General features: G+C 34.4%; 2 protein-coding genes across 2 annotated transcripts; both read right to left on the bottom strand.

The window, feature by feature from the left end:
* Window positions 1-8,629: 8,629 nt before the first annotated feature.
* Window positions 8,630-9,433, bottom strand: LOC141597483 (F-box/kelch-repeat protein At3g23880-like). The gene has a single exon (XM_074417950.1). It carries the CDS (start codon window positions 9,431-9,433, stop codon window positions 8,630-8,632), a length of 804 nt encoding a protein of 267 aa, XP_074274051.1.
* A 942-nt stretch (window positions 9,434-10,375) lies between these two features.
* LOC141595939 (dihydrolipoyllysine-residue succinyltransferase component of 2-oxoglutarate dehydrogenase complex 1, mitochondrial-like) lies at window positions 10,376-17,372 on the bottom strand. Its single transcript, XM_074415903.1, has 15 exons — window positions 17,149-17,372; window positions 16,853-16,916; window positions 16,648-16,731; window positions 14,078-14,138; window positions 13,956-13,983; window positions 13,755-13,822; window positions 13,593-13,667; window positions 13,394-13,449; window positions 13,265-13,309; window positions 12,898-13,158; window positions 12,451-12,545; window positions 11,935-12,025; window positions 11,733-11,843; window positions 11,418-11,612; window positions 10,376-10,828 (listed from the first exon to the last, which is right to left on the bottom strand). Exons 2-15 carry the CDS (start codon window positions 16,904-16,906, stop codon window positions 10,637-10,639), a joined length of 1,416 nt encoding a protein of 471 aa, XP_074272004.1. The 5' UTR covers window positions 16,907-16,916; window positions 17,149-17,372; the 3' UTR covers window positions 10,376-10,636.
* Between the last annotated feature and the right edge of the window lie 1,946 nt (window positions 17,373-19,318).

The raw sequence follows: 19,318 nt of genomic DNA, 5'->3' as shown, positions 1-19,318 counted from the left end.
AATGACTTAGATATATTTCTAGAATATTTCGGATATATTATGATATTCATAATATTTACTAGTCTATCATTCCCTAATATTACTCTAACAATATAATCATAATATTCTCTAACATTAGAAACAAAATATGAAAACTGAAAATTAAAAACCCAATCTTCTCTACAGAATCCAAAAAAAAGTTCCAAGTATTTGTATTTGTGTACGGTACAAATTTGCGGCATTCCTAACGTTTTTATTAGAGAATACTAGATTTCATGCCCGTGCGTTGCACGGTATTTAAAAATATTCTATTTAAATGTAGCGCTATTTATTTTGGGTGATGCTCATTCATGTACGAGTTTTACTCTTTCATGGACATAAATGACCATAATACCCTTTTTGTTTTAATGATTTTCATTTTAATACCCTTCTCTCATTCTCTCTCTCTATCTCTTTCATTTACTCTTTTCTCACTTTAACTAATACCATCCAACCACCACAACCCGTTAGCCACCATTCACCACCCTTACTGCTGCCTCTATTGTACCTTCAGCCGTCTTGACAACCTCCTCAGACAATTAAAAAAAGAAATACAAAATATTTAAAAAAAAAAAAAAAAAAAAAAAAACAAAATGAAAAACGAACAAATCAAACCAGCAAAAGGAGTAACGTACTAACATTGTGTTCAATCTATTCATGGACTGCCGCCGGAAAGTACTCTATACTCTTCTATGGCCGTCTCTTACGCAAATGTCGGAACAGTTTAAACAAACCCTAAATTAATTAGGGTAAATCAATTCTATAATTTGATACTTTTATAATATAATTGATAAAATTAAGAATTAGAATTATTACTCGATTGATACGAGAATTACCATCCATAATTGTGTAATTTGACGGATTTGACTAATTTTGTGGATTCGATTAAATTTGTGAGGGAGAAAATTAGAGAGTTTTTTTGTTTTGTTTTTAGGCAAAGGACATGCTATGGAAAAATAATGAAAAAAAGTCCATGAAAGAGTAAAACTCGTCCATGAATGAGCAACTACGTTTATTTTTATGCGTAAAATTGGTCATTTTAATGTTAAGTTGTGTATTAACATCAAAATTGAATATTGTCATCGGTAAGATTCTCATTTACTTATCAAGTATTGATTTTTATGCAAATGAAATTAGCAAACTTGGGATGAACATTTCATTAACTTATCTTAATTATTAATGAAGGAGATTTCTCCAGCTAGAGTTGAGCATGACATCAAATTTAAAAGTTGCATATTCTAAATTCACTTCAAACTATTAAATATATGTATACTACCATGTTAATTTATTGTGTAGTTTATAAGGAGTCATATTAACAAATTTGGTGTTGAGGCTATATGAGCATGATTATGGAGATAAAACATACAGACACCATCGACCTTTAATTAGTTTGATTTACTTATACGATGATAAAATTGAAATTACTCCTCTATGAATCTTATAGGCTTTATCTCGTATCTTTACCAAAATTTCAAGAGAAATTAGATATCGAGTCAAACTTTTTCACACGGGATAATAATTATAATAATAAATAAGTAAACTATAGATAAATATCATGCTATATTAGGCTATATAATCCTCTTCTCATATATTATTCCCTTCGTCTCGATTATTTATTTACCTACTCCATTTTTTTGGTGTTTTGGTCAATTGTTAAATTTTATATTTTAGGTATGTCTTTGATGAACAATTCTTCTTGGTTTAAACTCTAAACCAAAGATAAACAAATGAGCCGGACGAAGGGAGTATTATATTAAGTTATAGACAATTATCATATTACTATAAGACTAACCACAACATTAGTATTATACAAATCTGAATCCGTTCTAACCTTTCATATATTATGCTAGCATATTTTTGGTGGTGTTGGCCTTCTATATTTGAACTGATTTTTTTATGTAGTTGATTAATTTGAGTTCTTTTCATACTACCTCTCACATCTTCTGTATGTGTTCGACTCATATTCAGTTAATTGTAAAATTATATCTCTAAGAATCCAATTCGAGCATACTTAATTATCTTTATTACTTTTTGCTTCCTACTCGAATTCATCTATCTATCAAAAAAAGAAAAAATTAAAGAGATTAAAAATTAAAAAATACCGTCGAAGAAAAGATATATCGCTACGCGAATCAACTTACTTATCTAAGATGATAAAAAGCAAGTACGTAATGTTTAGTTGCATTGACATTCACAAGCGAAGAAGAATTACCTGTCCTCTGCTACATTGTTAAATAAACTACGAAGGAATCCTTCTTAAATTAATAAAGAGGGATAATAAAAATAGGGTGAAGAGTATGCAAAATTTAGGTACAAATTATGTTATTATCGTGTATCTATTCCTATTATTATGGTTTCATTTTATGGTTTACTGTTTTGACACTACTCGGTATTTTTTTTATCTTATTGTTATGGTATTGTTATTGTTATTAAATTCACTATGGTAGTAGAAAGAGACAATAACTCTTATTAAATATTGCTTGAAAGTCATTCGTGAAGTTTGGACTTTCTATAATCGTTCGAAAAAACTTCCTTTAATAATATAGATTGATAGATAGATATTGATTGTTACCATTTTTTATCAAGATAGTTGATCACTTGTGAAATTGGAATGAAATATGTTTCTTAGCAATCATAATTGATTTCGATTATTATTCAGTTAATTTGATCATGTGTCACTTTTGGCACTTGAGAGATTTGACATAATCACATAATCTCATTTAAGATTGTCTTAGTCATTGCTTCAAAAATAGCACAAATTAAATAGGCTAATCACATAATCTCATTTAAGATTATCTAAAAGCTTAAGATGGCCTTTTTTTATGTGATGTGGTTTATTTAATTTTAGCTAAAATTACTTTGTTATAAGCTTAATGTGGTGAGTAAAGCCCTAAACTAAAATCGTGAGTATGTATTAGCGTCTTACTATAATCTCCAACGTATTAGTTTGTTGAAATCGTATATATGGACTCATGTAGTTGGCTGTAAGTAAAATTCTCCATGGGATATTAATTTATTTGTAGTACACAACTAATAAAATTGTATCAATTTTTATCTAATTCTAGAATATTATTTTAAAAAATGATAATGCTAAATTATTCATAAAAACAGTGTAGAACATAACAAAAAGATAAACACGGTATTTTTTACTCATCGTGAATGAGGCGATAAGAAATTACTTTTTTATTCTTTGTGAATGGTATTTTAATCAAAAGTAAACAAATGATTGTGACCTCTTACCTTCAAACTATCTTAAAACTTCATCCCGAAAAATAATGGTACATCTCCAACAATTAATCAAAGAATCAAGGAAATAATTAAGGCTGAAAATCTATAATTAGTTGAATAATAATCTTAAATAACTATGCTAATCTGAAATCTGGGTACACTCTAAATTACTTATGCAAATAACGATTCAGGAATTGTTAATGCTAAAGATGAACAAACTATGCTAATTCATGATTATCATGCGCAAGACGACTATGTTTTCGAAATTGGTGCGATGTACAGAAACCTCTTGCGCGGTCCAACAAATCATGTGCTATTGACGAACATTCTACCACCCTTCCGTGCGTCATAAACAGCCTCCCAACCGCGCCTTCGTGTGCCACACAAGAACATGTCGCGAGTATATGTCGCGTGCGATATACGAACAAAAGAGACGAAGTTGTTCTGTAAATTCTTTAATTAACTATGGCACAACTAATTTAATCTGAATTAAAAAATTAATTAAGCTCATCTATTCTATGTATCTGAAGATGGGTATGCAAGTTTGGAAGGAGTAATATAAGCTGAAGATGCTTCATTAGCTAAAGCTCCAATTTTTTTTGAGCGAGGAAGAAGCTAACTTCCGAGATTCAATTACTATTAACAAATTCTATCAATTCAACTAGTTTTAATCCCGTGCAAAAAATGCACGGTTATACTATCAAAATTTTACACAGACGGATATAATTTTAGACAGTTGAATAGAGAGTCGTATTTTTAATGACTTGATAAATGAATTAATTTCTATGTTATTATGAATTTATGATAATCTAAACCCATGTAAATTTGCATATTATGATGTTTAAAACATTAGCTGTAACTAAAAGTATACAAAAAAATGATTACATTCTCTGTCAAGTCATATAACCCGCGACATTAGATATTAATTAAGATATTGTACATATGCTGAACCCGCGACATTTCACATAACCTACATTTTAATATAATAAAGTGTAGATTAGCATTTCATTTTATTTTAGCCTATATGTACGTTTTTTAGTCTTTAAGCTTTTTTTTGGGTTTTATATTTTTCCTAAAAAGATACATTAATCTGTCAACAAAGGAAAAATTGTATTGAGAGAAAATTAAATAAATCCAATGTAAGTTTGTGGTAGGGCCCATCTATAGAAAATGCAATTGTTTATCCTGATAAGGAACCAATGAAAATGCTAGAAATAACCTAGCTTTTATACTAGGTAGATTGCTAAAATCTTATACTCTTGTAGTATTCTACTCACGTCGCACGGTTAACAATGATGTTATCTACAATAATTTTGATAAGTACCTATAATTTCATTATGATAATTGACATTGATTAGCTTATATTGATGCTTATCAACTCTCGACCAACTGGCCGTTGTTGCTGAATCGGTTCCAAATGCTCCTGAAATAAAACACACAAAAATAAATATCAGTTCCAATATAAATGTATGATGAATACATTGTAAAACAATTACTATAGTCATATTGATAAAGATAATAGAGGGGAAAAAAAAAGGCATGATTTAGATGGCTAAATAGGGGAAAAAAAAAGAATGATCTAGACGACTAAATAAAATTGCCTTTTGTAAGTATTTATAATGCCAAGTTAGATTTATTGCACAATTCAAACTCTATCTATAAAGAAGCATACTACAAATACAATTTCGATAAAATATTAACTCAATTAAATTAGATTTGATAAGATAATTATTTAAAATAAAAATTATAAAAAAAGAAGAGTGTTTTAGCAAATTTGGAGTCTCTAGAATTGCCTGAAAAAAGCCTCTTTTATATATATATATTGATGATTATGTAGAAAATTATATTAGAAATATTAGGATAATATATCATAGTTAAGATAATATATTTGCTAGGATATTATCCATGTGGAAATATATTTGCGTGCATGTTATAATTAGGAGTTCAAATCATATATTTGCGTGCATGTTATAATTATGTAAATATTGTTATCGCAATATTTATTTGTGATATATATGGAGAACTGGATTAAAAATATATATACGAGAATTTTATTTACGTAAGGAGTATATATTTATCTAGATATTATCATATATAGATGCGTAAGGAGTACATTGGCCATTAATTTTATTACTGACAAGAAACAAGTAACCAATATAACAATGAGTCTTTGAGTACAAGGGTGAAGTATACCACACATAGACCTGGTAAAACGGGTCACTCGGGTCGGGTACGGGTCGGGTCAGTTTGGGTCGGGTCATTTCGGGTCTGCCACATATTTCGGGTCGGGTTGGGACGGATCGGGTCACTTTCGGGTTTCGGGTCAATTTCGGGTGACCTGTTGTCGGGTCATTTCGGGTCGGGTCATTTTCGGGTATAGGTCATTTTGGGTCGGGTTGCTTTTGAGTTAATGGCTAAGCACTTAAGTTAATACTATTTTTGATTAAAAAAAGGCTATTTTGCAAATTTAACCATTTATTAGGGATTATTGTAACCAATGAAATTTTATTTTGATATATATAGTATTAATATGAGTTAGTACTAGTCGTTTCGGGTCATTTCGGGTCAGTTCAAGTCATTTGGATCAGGTAAGTTATGAGTCGGGTCTTTTCGGATTGGGTCACCTCGGGTCGTGTCAATATTGGGTCAGACAAGGTTCGGATCGGGTCTGGGTCGGGTCGGGTCAATTCGGATTTCGGGCCATATTCGGGTCAAGCAAGTTCGGGTCATTTTCGGGTCTCGGGTCAACCTTTTCGGATCGGGTCATTCGGGTCTGACCCATTTTACCAGGTCTCCACACAGCTAATTAGAGGTACACAATTAAACTCATGCCTAAAATACATAAACAAAAGAAATTGTGTTAAATGAATAACACAACTTGTAGCATCTAATGGCCAATTAGAAACAAACATGATGCATTCTACACCGGAGTTGGAGCATGGACCCCGCCATTGTTATCCTGTATGTAGGTAGACCAACAAATCGTAAGAACTTGAGCTTCATTATAAAAATACTGTAGCAGAATTCGAGCTTTATAATGAATTATTTGAACTTAGACTTATATATTACGAGCTTTATTATAAATAACTTTTGCTCCATTATAAAAATATTGATTTTAAAAAAATTGTAATGAAATTCAAGAATAATATATATAAACTCAATTAGATTTTAATTTTGACATAAAAAAAAATTAAATATAAATTAAAAGTTATAAAAGTTCGAAAAAAATACACATAAGCTCGATTAAATTTATGATGGTTGTACAATGTTATTATACAACTGGTTGTATAATACGAAGTAGTATGTATCCAAGATTACAAGTGTACAAATATTAGAGTAAAATGTTACCTGGCTGGGACCAGTAAATACAATACCACCCTGTGGCTTCAAGGAGGAGCGTGAGTTAAAGAGAGCCATTGTCAAAACTCAAAAGGGAATTGTGTGAATATGTTATTACTAGTATTTTGTGTACTTTGTTAACTATGTGTTCTTGTTGGTTGATATAATGCCTCTATTTGGGACCTATTTATAGAGGTCGATTTTTACTTGGTAGCAACGATTGATTCACCAGTTATTGTTCTGACATGCTCGTCTTTTCAGCCAACTACCTTCCTAAATTTCGTATTATTATTATTATTATTATTATTATTATTATTATTATTATTTTTTATAAAAATCGCAAATTTTTATTAATCAATTAAAAGTTTACAAGAAATTAGTGGGCAGCTGAGATACAATCTGAGCCCCACTCCGTTAGCGATAACAAAGCTAAGTCTTGTAAATATGTAATCGGCCACGCGAGCCCCTGCATCTGAGAAACAGAGAATTTCTGAACCTGCCACTGCGAGTCCAATATTAGCCATCAGGTCAGCACACATGGTTAAGTAGAATGGACATTGTATGTTAAGTTAGCAGGTAGAAAATAGGAATTTGATGATCATTGAAATATAATGTATGATGTACTATGATCTTTTTTTTTTTTTTGTCAGAGGTGAAAAGATGTACTCCCTCTGTCCCGGTCATTTGTTGTCCTTTTCCATATTAGGGTGTCTCAGTCATTTGTTGTCCTTTCTATTTTAAGAATGAACTTCATAAGCAATTTGATCATTCACACTCAATTTGTTCCACTTGTCATTTAGTAATTGGCTAATTCCTCTTTCCTTGGTCTTTGTGCCAAAACCAAAGGACAACAACTGACCGGGACGGAGGGAGTATTACATAAGGTTCAGACTCTCTGAACCCATAACACATCCAATACTAAAAGCTAACACAATATCAGTAATACAAACTAATAAACCTAAGATAGTATGGAGTAAAACGGAATATTGATAACGAGCGATTGCACCAGCTTCACTATCACAACTAACTTTCAGAGACCGCTGATACATACGAGCCGCCGGGTGACAATAACAAGGTGTACTTACGCTCTTGCGAAAAGAACGTAGATAAAAAGGGTGAAAAGCAAGACGACGAAGTCTGTCATCAGTGTAGATAACTCTTCTACACCTGTGTAATCGAACCCATTGATCATAGTACCAACAAACCAAGAAAACCAGCATGTAGATAGATGCGAACAAGGACAACTCTGTAGCCAAACTCCACTCCACAGGGTCCAAAAGACACCGATATTGATTCCAAGAGTGAAGCAAACCCCAAATGGTAGCGGGACAGGACACCCTAGACCATTGAAAGGGATGCTTTTTCAAGGAGATCTTTATTGAGGAACATGATAAGCAAATTAAATAGACAAAAACAAACATGACACTTATAACCAAAAACATGGAAAATAAGAGGAAAATAACCACCCAACCCAACACTACAATCCGCCCCATATTGAGACTGCCAATTCAGACCAACACACCAAAGCAAAAAGCATTGATTAAGACCAATAATACAAAAGCTCACATTTGACCAAAAAAAAATACTTTTCTCTTTTCTTATATCCAGATAAATGTATTTACTCGAAACATAACAACATGAAATCCCTTCGTGTTCCACTACCCTCTCGACTCCGACTCCCGACTCCGACTCCGACTCCTTATTAAGGGGATACAAAGGACGGAGACCATGGTGCAACATAAAATCCCTTCGGCCCTCTATCAAAAACACCAAATTTATCAAACACACTAACTCGTACCTTCTTAATCTTTCTCGTTATTAAGTTACAACTGAACAACTCCTTAGGATATGGCCCGAATTTTATAAGGATCTCCCGATCATCCTTGGAATAAACGTAAACATTTGGTTGTGACCAGACGTATTCTGTTCGAGTATTAAACATACTCCCGACATGTGAGTACTTGATCAATTTAGTCCATGACTTTTGTACGCCATACTCTTTCATAATCCATATTTTTAAAGTCGGCGAAATTATACAACCTGGTCAACCATGTATTATCAAATGCAAATAACCCCTTACATCTGCAATATTCCAAGTATCCTTCAAAATTCTACGAGGCGTCCCAAACTCATAAAACTGTTCCGATCCAATATCAAATCCCGATATGGTTTCATAAGCATCAGTAGACCCACGGGCACCCCGTGTCTTCGGACCTACCCAATGTAGTGCGTTGTTAGAGTAAACCATAGACGATTTTGGCTTCATCAAACTCGATTCAAAAATTGTAGTAGGAGTATATTTGATTTCTTCACATGTATTATTTTTCAGCCTAAAAATATAAGCTACCTTCTCCCGGAATACCCATAATATCTTGTAATCGTTGCTCTTATAATCGTAACCAAACCCCGTCTGATATTCCATGTAAACTTCCGGAAAGGCCGAAATTGGCATAACCCGATTAGCTCTGGTTATCGGGTTATACACAAAAATCTTCCTAGAGGTTAAATCTTTGAAGCAGAGCAGCCCGTTACATGAGCCAACAATCTTGTAGTTTAATTTCTCGTGACATCCTAGGGGCAATGCAAAATTACTAACAATATCGCGACCACTAAAATAATCGAAACTTGAGATTGAAGACGAACCAACGAGAATTAAGTAACGATGATTAGAGTCGTGATTTTGAGGATAGTTCTCATGGTTGTAGAGATCGATAAAACTTTGGCTTGTGATTTCGGTAAGCCAATTCTTGGATACGCACTTGAATCGAACAAGCGATTTTACGGGTAGCCTTAATAAGATCGTAACTTGCATTTCTAAGGGAAGATGTTTGTAAGGACTGTCCTCCATCTTTCGCACTTTAAACTTCATATTATAAAATCTACTTATTTGTTTGCTTGAAACTTTGTAAAATATTAGAAAGAAAAAATGAAGCTGAAATTTGAAAAACCTAATTTTCTCTAAGAATCCTATTTTTGTTTATATATGTATACAAATACTCTACCCCTATAAAATTCGGAAACCCTAAACTTATTACCTTAGCTGAAATATAATTATAATTATAATAGAATATATTTTTGCAATGTTTTTATTTACAACATATATGCGGAGTATATTATATTAAAAATAAATATTTTACCATGTAAAATAATATATAATTATCTTGATATGATCATATAAGGAAATTGTAATTAGGGTTCTAGTTGACGATCTCCTATAGAAAATTAAATCTAAGGGGAACGATATTACGGTATAATCATAATAATATTATCAAAGAAAAAAAAAATATTATATCATCATAATTAGACCTGGCCAACAGCAAATGTCAGAGTTTTCTTACCTTATCAAAAAAAAAATATGTCGGGAAGCCTGACTTGGACAACCCAACCCGGGCAACCCGTGTTGTCAGGCTCTCGCTCCAATAGTTGGGCCTGCCTGCCCAAAGCAAATAAAACAAAAATAGGTCTAATGGGCCAAGTTAGGGTCAAACCTAAGTCGGCCCAGTCCGACACGCGTTGTACCATAGACGGGTCAGTTCAGGGCTTGGTCAGAGTAGTCTGGTCTGCATCAGGCTGGACCGACCCGTGACCAGGACTAATCATTATATCGTTTCTTCTTTCATCGAAGAAACTACCAAGAACATTTTGTTTTTGAGATCAACTACGAAGAACTTGTACCTTCTTAACTAGAATAGTTTTTTTGAGTAGAATACTGTTCAACACGGTGTTCTTTTGGGTTAACGACACAACACGTTATAATAAAGTTTGTGTCGAAAACTGCATCAAATAGGTGTTACTCCGCAAATGAATCCATATTTTCAACAAGATTACCAAATCAATTCAACAGTGACAATCTTGAAAAAACACTGCCCTGGTGCCAAAGGCCGCTTTCTCTTTTCTTACATCTAGAGAATTGCATTTACTCAAAACATAATGCAATGGTCTGAAATTCGAGTCAGGGCACGAATCAACCCCCAAAAAATTGTGATAACATATGAGTTTTGTTTTATTTCCAGAGTAACTGTGAAATCGAGAAAAAAGCTCCTAAAACAAATCAAATGTCAAGAAGCAACCTCCTGGGGTCTTCAATCACATCCTTAATGCGACGCAAGAAGAGAACTGCCTCTCTTCCATCAATTAGCCTGTGGTCATAAGTCAAAGCAACGTACATCATCGGCCTAGCAACGATCTGACCTCCGACCACCATAGGGCGGTTTACGATTGAGTGCATTCCCAAGATTGCTGACTGAAAAGGTGGAAAGAGCAACATTAGGGCAACAGAACCAGATTTTCAACCTTAATACTACCTCGACCTCATTTATATTGTGTCCCAGGTAGTATACAGATGCCACTGGGTGAGTACGATTTCAGTGGTCAACCAATGTCAACTTTGATCATCAATTTCTCTATATGTGCAAATGTTCAGTTCGACTTACCAAACCCGACTATATTCTAGTGGTTATATTGATTGAATGAAATAGGAATTTCTACAATTCATAGGTACCGAAGTCCAATTTATTGGAACTCGCCAATGTTGTACCGTTGACAATATAGGACATCAATTTAGGGGAGTACTAGGCAACATCCTACACTTTGTAAAATAAGAAATTCATGTACTGCCACCTCCTACATTTTGTTGGAATTGGTAATCAGTGAGCGGCCAATTCCCCCATTTTACAATATAAGTGCAACACTCCTTGTACTTCATGGTAATTTCCAATTCCTACATTTTTTTTCTGAAGGACAGCCAAGTGCCGTATACCAAAAAGTTGCAAAAGTTTCTATTGGTCGTCATGGTGGATGGGAGAATAAAAATGAAATAGTTCTGAAGATACCTGTGGAGGGTTAATAATTGGAGTACTTAAAAGACTTCCATAGACACCACCATTGGATATAGTAAACGAGCCACCAGCCATCTCATCAATTGATATTGTTCCATCAACTGCCTTTTTGGCAAGCGAGTTAATTTCCTTCTCTATTTCAGCAAAGTTCATCTTCTCAGCTCCACGAACAACAGGAACCACAAGACCCTACGCGCCAATATTATAAGTGTATTAAGCAGTTTAATTGAAGCCTCGGAGAGTCGGAGACTAGAAACTGAATTTTAAAAAAAAAAAAAAAAAAAAAAAAAAAGCAGATCAGAGACTAACCTTAGGAGTGCCCACAGCAATACTAATATCAATGTAGTCTCTGTATATTATATCATCCCCATCTATGACAGCATTTACAATTGGTTGACTCTGAAGTCCACTCACAGCAGCCTAAATATACGCAAAAACAAAACATTAACAATCCCTTTCAGGTGTATACAAGACTCTGATTAGTTGAGATACCATAGAGAACAGAACTAACTTTAACAAATCCTGACATGAATCCCAATTTGACTCCGTGCTTCTCAACAAAGGCATCTTTATAATCAGAGCGGAGCTTCATCAAGTTTGTCCTGATACATAAGGATGTTCACATGAGGCAGTTGCACATATAGTACACCTAGCAAGAACTATCAAGTAACCAAGCATGATACCAGTAAATATTATGACCTTCTCACATTTTGAAGCTGTGAAAGAATCATTTAAAAAAAAGCAGTTTCGCTACGGATCTTATAATAAATTTTATAATTTTATGTTGAAATGAAAATCAATCACGCATTTTGAAAATTGAAATGACGTATACAAAAGCGCAGGGAATAATTTGTATTACCTACAATAGAAATTGATGAGGCAAAGAGAAATGGAATTGTAAGAAAGTTTCAAGGACAAATATATTGTCGTTCTTAGCACAACAACCAGATTTACAATTAACATTAACAAACTAAAATCAAGACAGCTATATAATGAGGAAACAAATCCAACTCTATTAATTACTTACATATCAACTTCATTAAACGTAGTCAGCAAGGCAAAAGTATTTTGAGAGTCCTTCAAACGGTTGGCAACTCTTTTCCTCAGTCTAGTCATGGGAACCTGAAACATATCATAAATCTCATAAACAATAAAGAAGACACAAATAACTGACCAATTCCAATTCTCACATCTTAATAACATTAAGAAAGTTTTATCATTTCCAATTGAGGCAACGCTTCATTGTTCACTGTCGTTGGGATACGGAAAGTAATCACTAATTCACTAAAATGTTTGTGCTTTCATGAAGTAGTTTACATTATGGATCATGTGGAAACAGCCTTACAGTTCCAACATAATGTCATAATGGCAACGCTGCATCTAACCTCATTTCCCTTGCCATAGGCAGGGAAGCGTTTGCGGTACCCTGATCATGATTTTAACGAAACCTATTAGAACAGATAAGTATACTAACCCTTCTCTCTCTGTCCTTTGGAGGTAGTTGAGGTTCTGAAGGTGACTGCTTTGTAGATGGCGTAGAAGAAGGTTTAGGCTTTTCCTTTAGAACAGGAGTTTCAGATTTAGGAGGGGCTTCAGCTGTTGGCTTCTCCTCAACATTCTTTTCCTTCTTCACTGCTGGTGACTCGGATGGAGCCACGTGCGCGTGATCAGTAGATCTTGAAATAATTGCAATCTTATGGCCAGGCTCCACAGTGTCACCTATTTTAGCGACAAGCTGATAATTGCAGAGTAGACATATTACTCTTGTGTGAAATGTATTACCCACAAACACTAGAAAATAATTAATGGATAAGCAAAAACTGAACAAGCACTTTACATACCTGCTGAATGATTCCAGCTTCGGGACTTGCAACATCTATGGTGACCTAGTTGATTCCCAAGCAAAGTGTTAAATTCCATCACGATAAGCGAAATTGAAGCAACTGATGATTCTATGCCTATAAAGATACCTTGTCTGTTTCGATTTGTGCTATTGGTTCGTCAACTTCAACACGGTCCCCAGGATCTGCCCAGTCATAATAAGTTTATGTAAGAGATAATTACAAATAAGGATAAACAAAAGCTCCCTTACGGAGCTATATGGAGTGCACACGAAGATAAATTTTTAAAAAAAACGGAAACAAAAATATTACAGCTCAAGAATCTTACGTTTCAAGAATGTAGCCAGAGTGCCATCAGTGACCGACTCCCCCATGAAAGGAACCACGGCTTCAACAACATCACCTGCATCGAAAAAACAAAACACTTCATAACGTAGTGAATGGAAGTACATGGAAGAATGTAAAGACTATTTCGAGGACATCATATCACCTTCAGAAGAGTAGAACCTGGTCCACAATTTTCTAGATGGATCTGTATGGAAAGAAGACCCTACTTGTCTGTGATTCCAAATTCACACATAATTACAGCGAACAAATGCATGAATTAATTATAATGAATATGTTCATCAAACGAGACAACACCAGCTTATGCATCGAAAATTGAAGATCAAGTGCATGACCATAAACAAACCTGAGTGACCGTACGCCACCTGGAGTACCTGTTATTAAGACCGTTGACAACTCAATTAATAAGGAACAAGCTTAGTCATACTATAGTAGATAGAACATGATTGGAAACTGCAAGTGACCTACCCAAATCCCCATGTAAACTACTTATTCTGACGAGCTTTGACCCTCTTTGGGCCAGCAAAATCTACAATCAAAAATGCAATTTGTTAGAAACACAGATGCATCTTGACTCCGGAGAGCACTTAAGCAAATACACAACTATATGTGTCCCAGAGAGTGAGGTGTCAACAACAATTGACTAACATTGATAGTTATGAAATAAATGCAACAGCTCAGTCAGTATAGCTTTTTTAAGATAATGCACAAACAAGTTACAACAGAGACGACATAAAACCTACTGTCATTGTTGCTTCTTTAAAAGAAATTTAAAACCTCCATTAAAATGAAAAGGATAGGAGAACTGTTCTTCTCACGTCAGCTCTACTGACCTCGGCAGCATACCACCCCAACCCGCTAGCTTAAAGGACCAAACCATTTTACTTCTATACATCACTCTCGGTCTCTCGGATATGGGTAGGGAACCTGTACCTGACACTATCCAATGCAACAATTTTCCCAGTGGGGATAAAAGGGAGGCGAGGTAAGAGTATCTGCTCTTCCAAGAAGAATAAAATGGTACTCAATATTTTTTAAAATTTTAATCCATATCTCTAACATCTTTCATTTTCATTTGGAATACTCAAAATATTTCATTTTAATTAAATTTTGTTTAGAAAACATGTCCCCGTACCCATATCCTTAGTGGGCTTAGTCTAAGACAAGGTCCCGTGTCTCAAAATTAGTGCCATGGCGAGTCCAACACATGGATATGCACAAAATAAGAAGTAATTAATCAATAAAATTTAGAGATAATAGAGAGAGACAAAAAAAAAGGTAAAAAGGTTAAGAAAAATAGCGAGTATCAAACAGAACTACAGAATAGAAGTATGACATGGGAGGTGGACCACAAGTATCAGTTCCATGTGAAATTGTGAATCGCAAAAGCAGTTCTAACTTCTAAGACGCCATAGTAAAATATGAAATAGCCTTCCCTAGGACATACATATGCTCATCCTCCATGAGTCCATATTCTACAACCTAATCCATCAACTGTTCAAGCCGACCTACCAATCATGTACTAAAACCAATCCTGAAAAATTTTCATCATTTGTAACCAAGCATTTCCATGCCGACCGTTCACACATAACATTACACGCATAATTCACTACATCACTTCAAGCATAGCTTGTTCTTTCCGTCAAACACAAAGCATTCTCATTTACACCGAAATCAACCCAACAAATTAGCCATACAAGAGCACATGAAAACCCAACCAGCTTCTTCCATAAATCCATACTCCATTCCACTTGGTTGTTTACATTTACATTTTGCCCACAGTTTTACGTAGAGGAAAAGAAACGGTATAGAAAGCATACTTTAATGTTAGATTACAATTGTACCCTTGTCGTAAAAGTGGGTCCGTTAGGATTGTGTCTTGGTAATTGGTATTCATGATAAATAAATAAACGAAACTAGTGGAACAGCCTAAAAAAATCTGAATGTTTACTATTGAGGTGCTCCTCCACCAGATCTGTCTAATACTACCTTTACCTCACTGCCAGCCCTATGTCGACGAAACTAAGCATTAACCCAGATCTTAATATTTTGATACAACGTTTCCATCCCAAAGTAATTATGGGGAGTACTCTTGTAGTGCTATCTCATTTCTACTAAGGCACCCTCGGTAAAATGCTACCTTAATGTTGACTCATGCCACCAAACTAATGCGCTAAAAGAGCATAACCGTTATCTGTCACCTTGAATTTGCCTTATAAGCTCATTTATGCTAGAACAAAACTATTAGAGAGTACTTAATCGTTAATTAAGGCCAAAAACATCGAGTAAGTATTATTATAGCACACTTGGACACACACGGAATTCTTCAAACAAATTAAGACGCATCAAATTTCAAAGAGGCGTCCTTTGGAGTTTACAAATTGCAAAACAACATACCACAAAATTGATTGCGCCTTCATGAACTCAATAACTCCATGAAAATTAAATTATGACGTATTGGCCTTTCTATTTCCCATATAACTTTCATCAAGACATCACTTGCGAAGGTAAAGGGTTTCCTTCTAATTTTTAACTGAATGAAGTCACTTTCACTTACGTCTTGTAATCCTTTCTCTGTGTCAGCCCTCCCATTTATTTATACATGATCATGGTTACCGAATTCGCTCGGTGCCCTGCGAATCGCGAATTGCTAAAAGCGAATTCTATCATGTTGCTTACTAAAAATACATATAACACACATTCTATAGGAGCGAATTGCGAATTGGTAAGGACGTATTCATAGCGAATTCGGTAACCATGTACATGATGAACCCTTTTCTTACTTCGTAGAACGGAAATACACTACCTACTTACACTTAACCTATCTTCATCTCCTCCCTCTATACCCCACCATAACCTATGTTCCTTTGTAACTATCCTCGATAACCCCGAACAATTACCCCAATATGAGCAAACCCATAACAGTATCAACATTCGAAAAGTTTACGAAAGTTAGAATTCACACAAACACACTATTGAAAGTTTGAAACAATACAAATCACGACTTGACCGTAAAAACATAATTAGCTGAAAAATACCTCACTTCCCACAGTACCATAGCCACGAGAACCCAACACCTGCGCTGACGGCCCACTACTTCTCTGAAAATGGCGTCCAATCGCCTAAACAATACCAAATTTACAAACATCAAGACAGTTTCATACAGTCCACCATCGCATACACATAATCATCATCCCCAAAACACAATAAACAAAAACAATAACGAATTTAAAGAGGCTTAACCGAAGTCGATACGACACCGTCTCGAACAATCTTCCTGCGTACAATTCCTAGCATCGTTCTTATCCTATACAATCAGAAATCAAAAACACAACACAAAATTCAAACATCTATAATCTTAATCCAAAATTCAACAATTACTTGAATTACACAGTAAAATTACATGAATCTAAGTAAGATTGAGATGATTGTTAGTGAAATTAAAATCGAGGAAGTCAAAACTAATCAAGTAAATAGATCTAATTTGAATTTGAAATTGAATTAGGCGAGATATAGAAAGAGAAAGAGAGAAGACGAACCTCGTTGTCGGAATGAAGAATCGGCGAAAATTGAGGGCGGCTTGAGAGAAAATGGAATGCCGGGTGATTAGTTTTAGTTTATTTATTATGTCGTGTGACTATCTGAGTGGTAGACTTGTCAAACGGGTCGACGAGTCGGGTTTGGGTACGAGTTATGCTAGTCGGACTTGAATGCAGGCTTATACGAGTCGGGTTAGGAATGAATTGGGGAAGTGTTTTAAGCCTTAGGTTGAGGGTTCATGGCTAGGGTTAAAGTAGAGGTGTTTAAATGCGAGCTTGGGTTGGATATGGGTCGGGCTCACGTTTAATTTTTGGCCAACTGATACGCAGATTAGCAAGTTTGGGAAGGGTTGGTGGGCTGGGCCTTTGTATTTTTCTTAAAATTCTTTGTCCGTACCTGTTTTTTTAGCGGGTGGGATGGGTCGGGTTCAATGAACAAGACAACCCATGAACAGCTCTAGGTTAAAGGATTGGTGAAAATTTTCTCAATTTTTATTCTAAAGCTAATTATTACGAGTTTTAGAGTAATAATTATCGTGATAGTTGGGACTTGGGAGGTGAAAGTTTGCCATAATCTTGTCAATAAGATCAAGTATATCTTAAATTCTTAAAATGACTATGGGTCATCCAAGAGCTTCTAAAACGACTTCGGATTTAAAAGAGAGTATATAACCTACTTTGTTTTATTTCGACACGGCTGAAAAGGTAGTTTTATTAAGACATGTGGATGTCGTCTCTATTTCAACCAATGTGATCCTTCTCTTGTCATGGGACATTTTAACATGTATGGAGAAATTGTGGTGTGAATTTTAAGGTCTTTTATTGTGGGCTCAATTGGCCCAAAAATTGTGGATAAGCTTTCAAAAACACCAGTTTTAGCGATTTTTCGAAATTGGGGAGATTTTTTTGGGAAATTTTGTCAGTAGAGTCGGTATATCTTAAAATAACTATCATGTGTAGATTGTGTACATAACCTTCCGAAACAACTTAGAATGAAGTATACAACCTGTTCGTCAATTACTTACGTAGGTATACACCACCAAAAATACTGTACGGGTTCTCAATGTATCTACTTCAAGCCGTATGCCATTTTTACATGGTATGGGATGATTACAATTTTGATATTGTTTTATTTTAGGGCTCTCTCGACCTGAAAACTTTAGATAATAGTATTCAGAATCAGTAGTTTCTGAGCGATCTTTCGAAAAAGTTGAGATTTATTTTTGAACCTTTGCAAGTAGTATTACTATGTCGTAATAAAATGATTAGGCGTTCAGAGGCTTTTGAAACGACTTAGAATGGAGTATAAAACCTTGTTTTGTCTATTTGAACATGTCACCCCATAAAAGGGCAGTTAATCTAACATACATGATTTGCAAGTTATCACATATACAGAGTTTTCTACGCAATGAAGTAGCTGTTGTGGGGTTCTTCATCATCAAAGAAAACCCTCTTATATGCCTCATTCCGATATAAAATCATACTCCATCTACATCTATTTATTCTACCCATTTACCTTTTTGGAGATCAAAGTAATGAAATTTTGATCTAAAAAAATGACGGTTAAAGCGTCGCCTAGGAGACCGTGTACCAAAGTAAATGAGTAGAATCCCCTTTACTATAAAAGCTGAAGCATTTTAAGGCTTCCTATTGGTTCCTGATTTTAGGGAATTAAATTTTTTTTTTCTCATTAGCACTGACCCACGTTCTCTACCCAATTAATTACTTACTCTTTCTCTTTTATAACACTAACTCTTTCTCTTATTTAATGGCCACAAAACCATAAGACAATATAAACATTCAGAAACTACAAATAATATGGGGTATAGTAAATTTCAAATTCTATCAAAAAAAATGAAAACCATAATATTCTTCATATTTTTTCTACAGAATATCCCATGAAATAAAAGCTGATATTGTAACAATTAAAAATGGAATTTTTGAACCATATACAATTAACACTAAAACAATGCATAATGTCAAATAAATAGAAATAACCATAAAACTTACTGTAAAAAAAAGTAAAAATAACAGATTTGATTATTTTACAAAAAATCCCAAATAATGATGTGCGGAACGAGAATTGTGATAAAATGACCAAAAAAAAAATAGAAAAAACTTTTGATACTATAATTTTCATAAAAAAATGTGACTGTTTCCGAAAAATAAA

This window comes from Silene latifolia, chromosome 8 (assembly GCF_048544455.1).
Source record: "Silene latifolia isolate original U9 population chromosome 8, ASM4854445v1, whole genome shotgun sequence".
In the NCBI taxonomy this organism is placed as follows: Eukaryota; Viridiplantae; Streptophyta; class Magnoliopsida; order Caryophyllales; family Caryophyllaceae; genus Silene; species Silene latifolia.
Note: the sequence above shows the minus strand (reverse complement) of the source record. Positions and strands in the feature narration are given on the sequence as shown.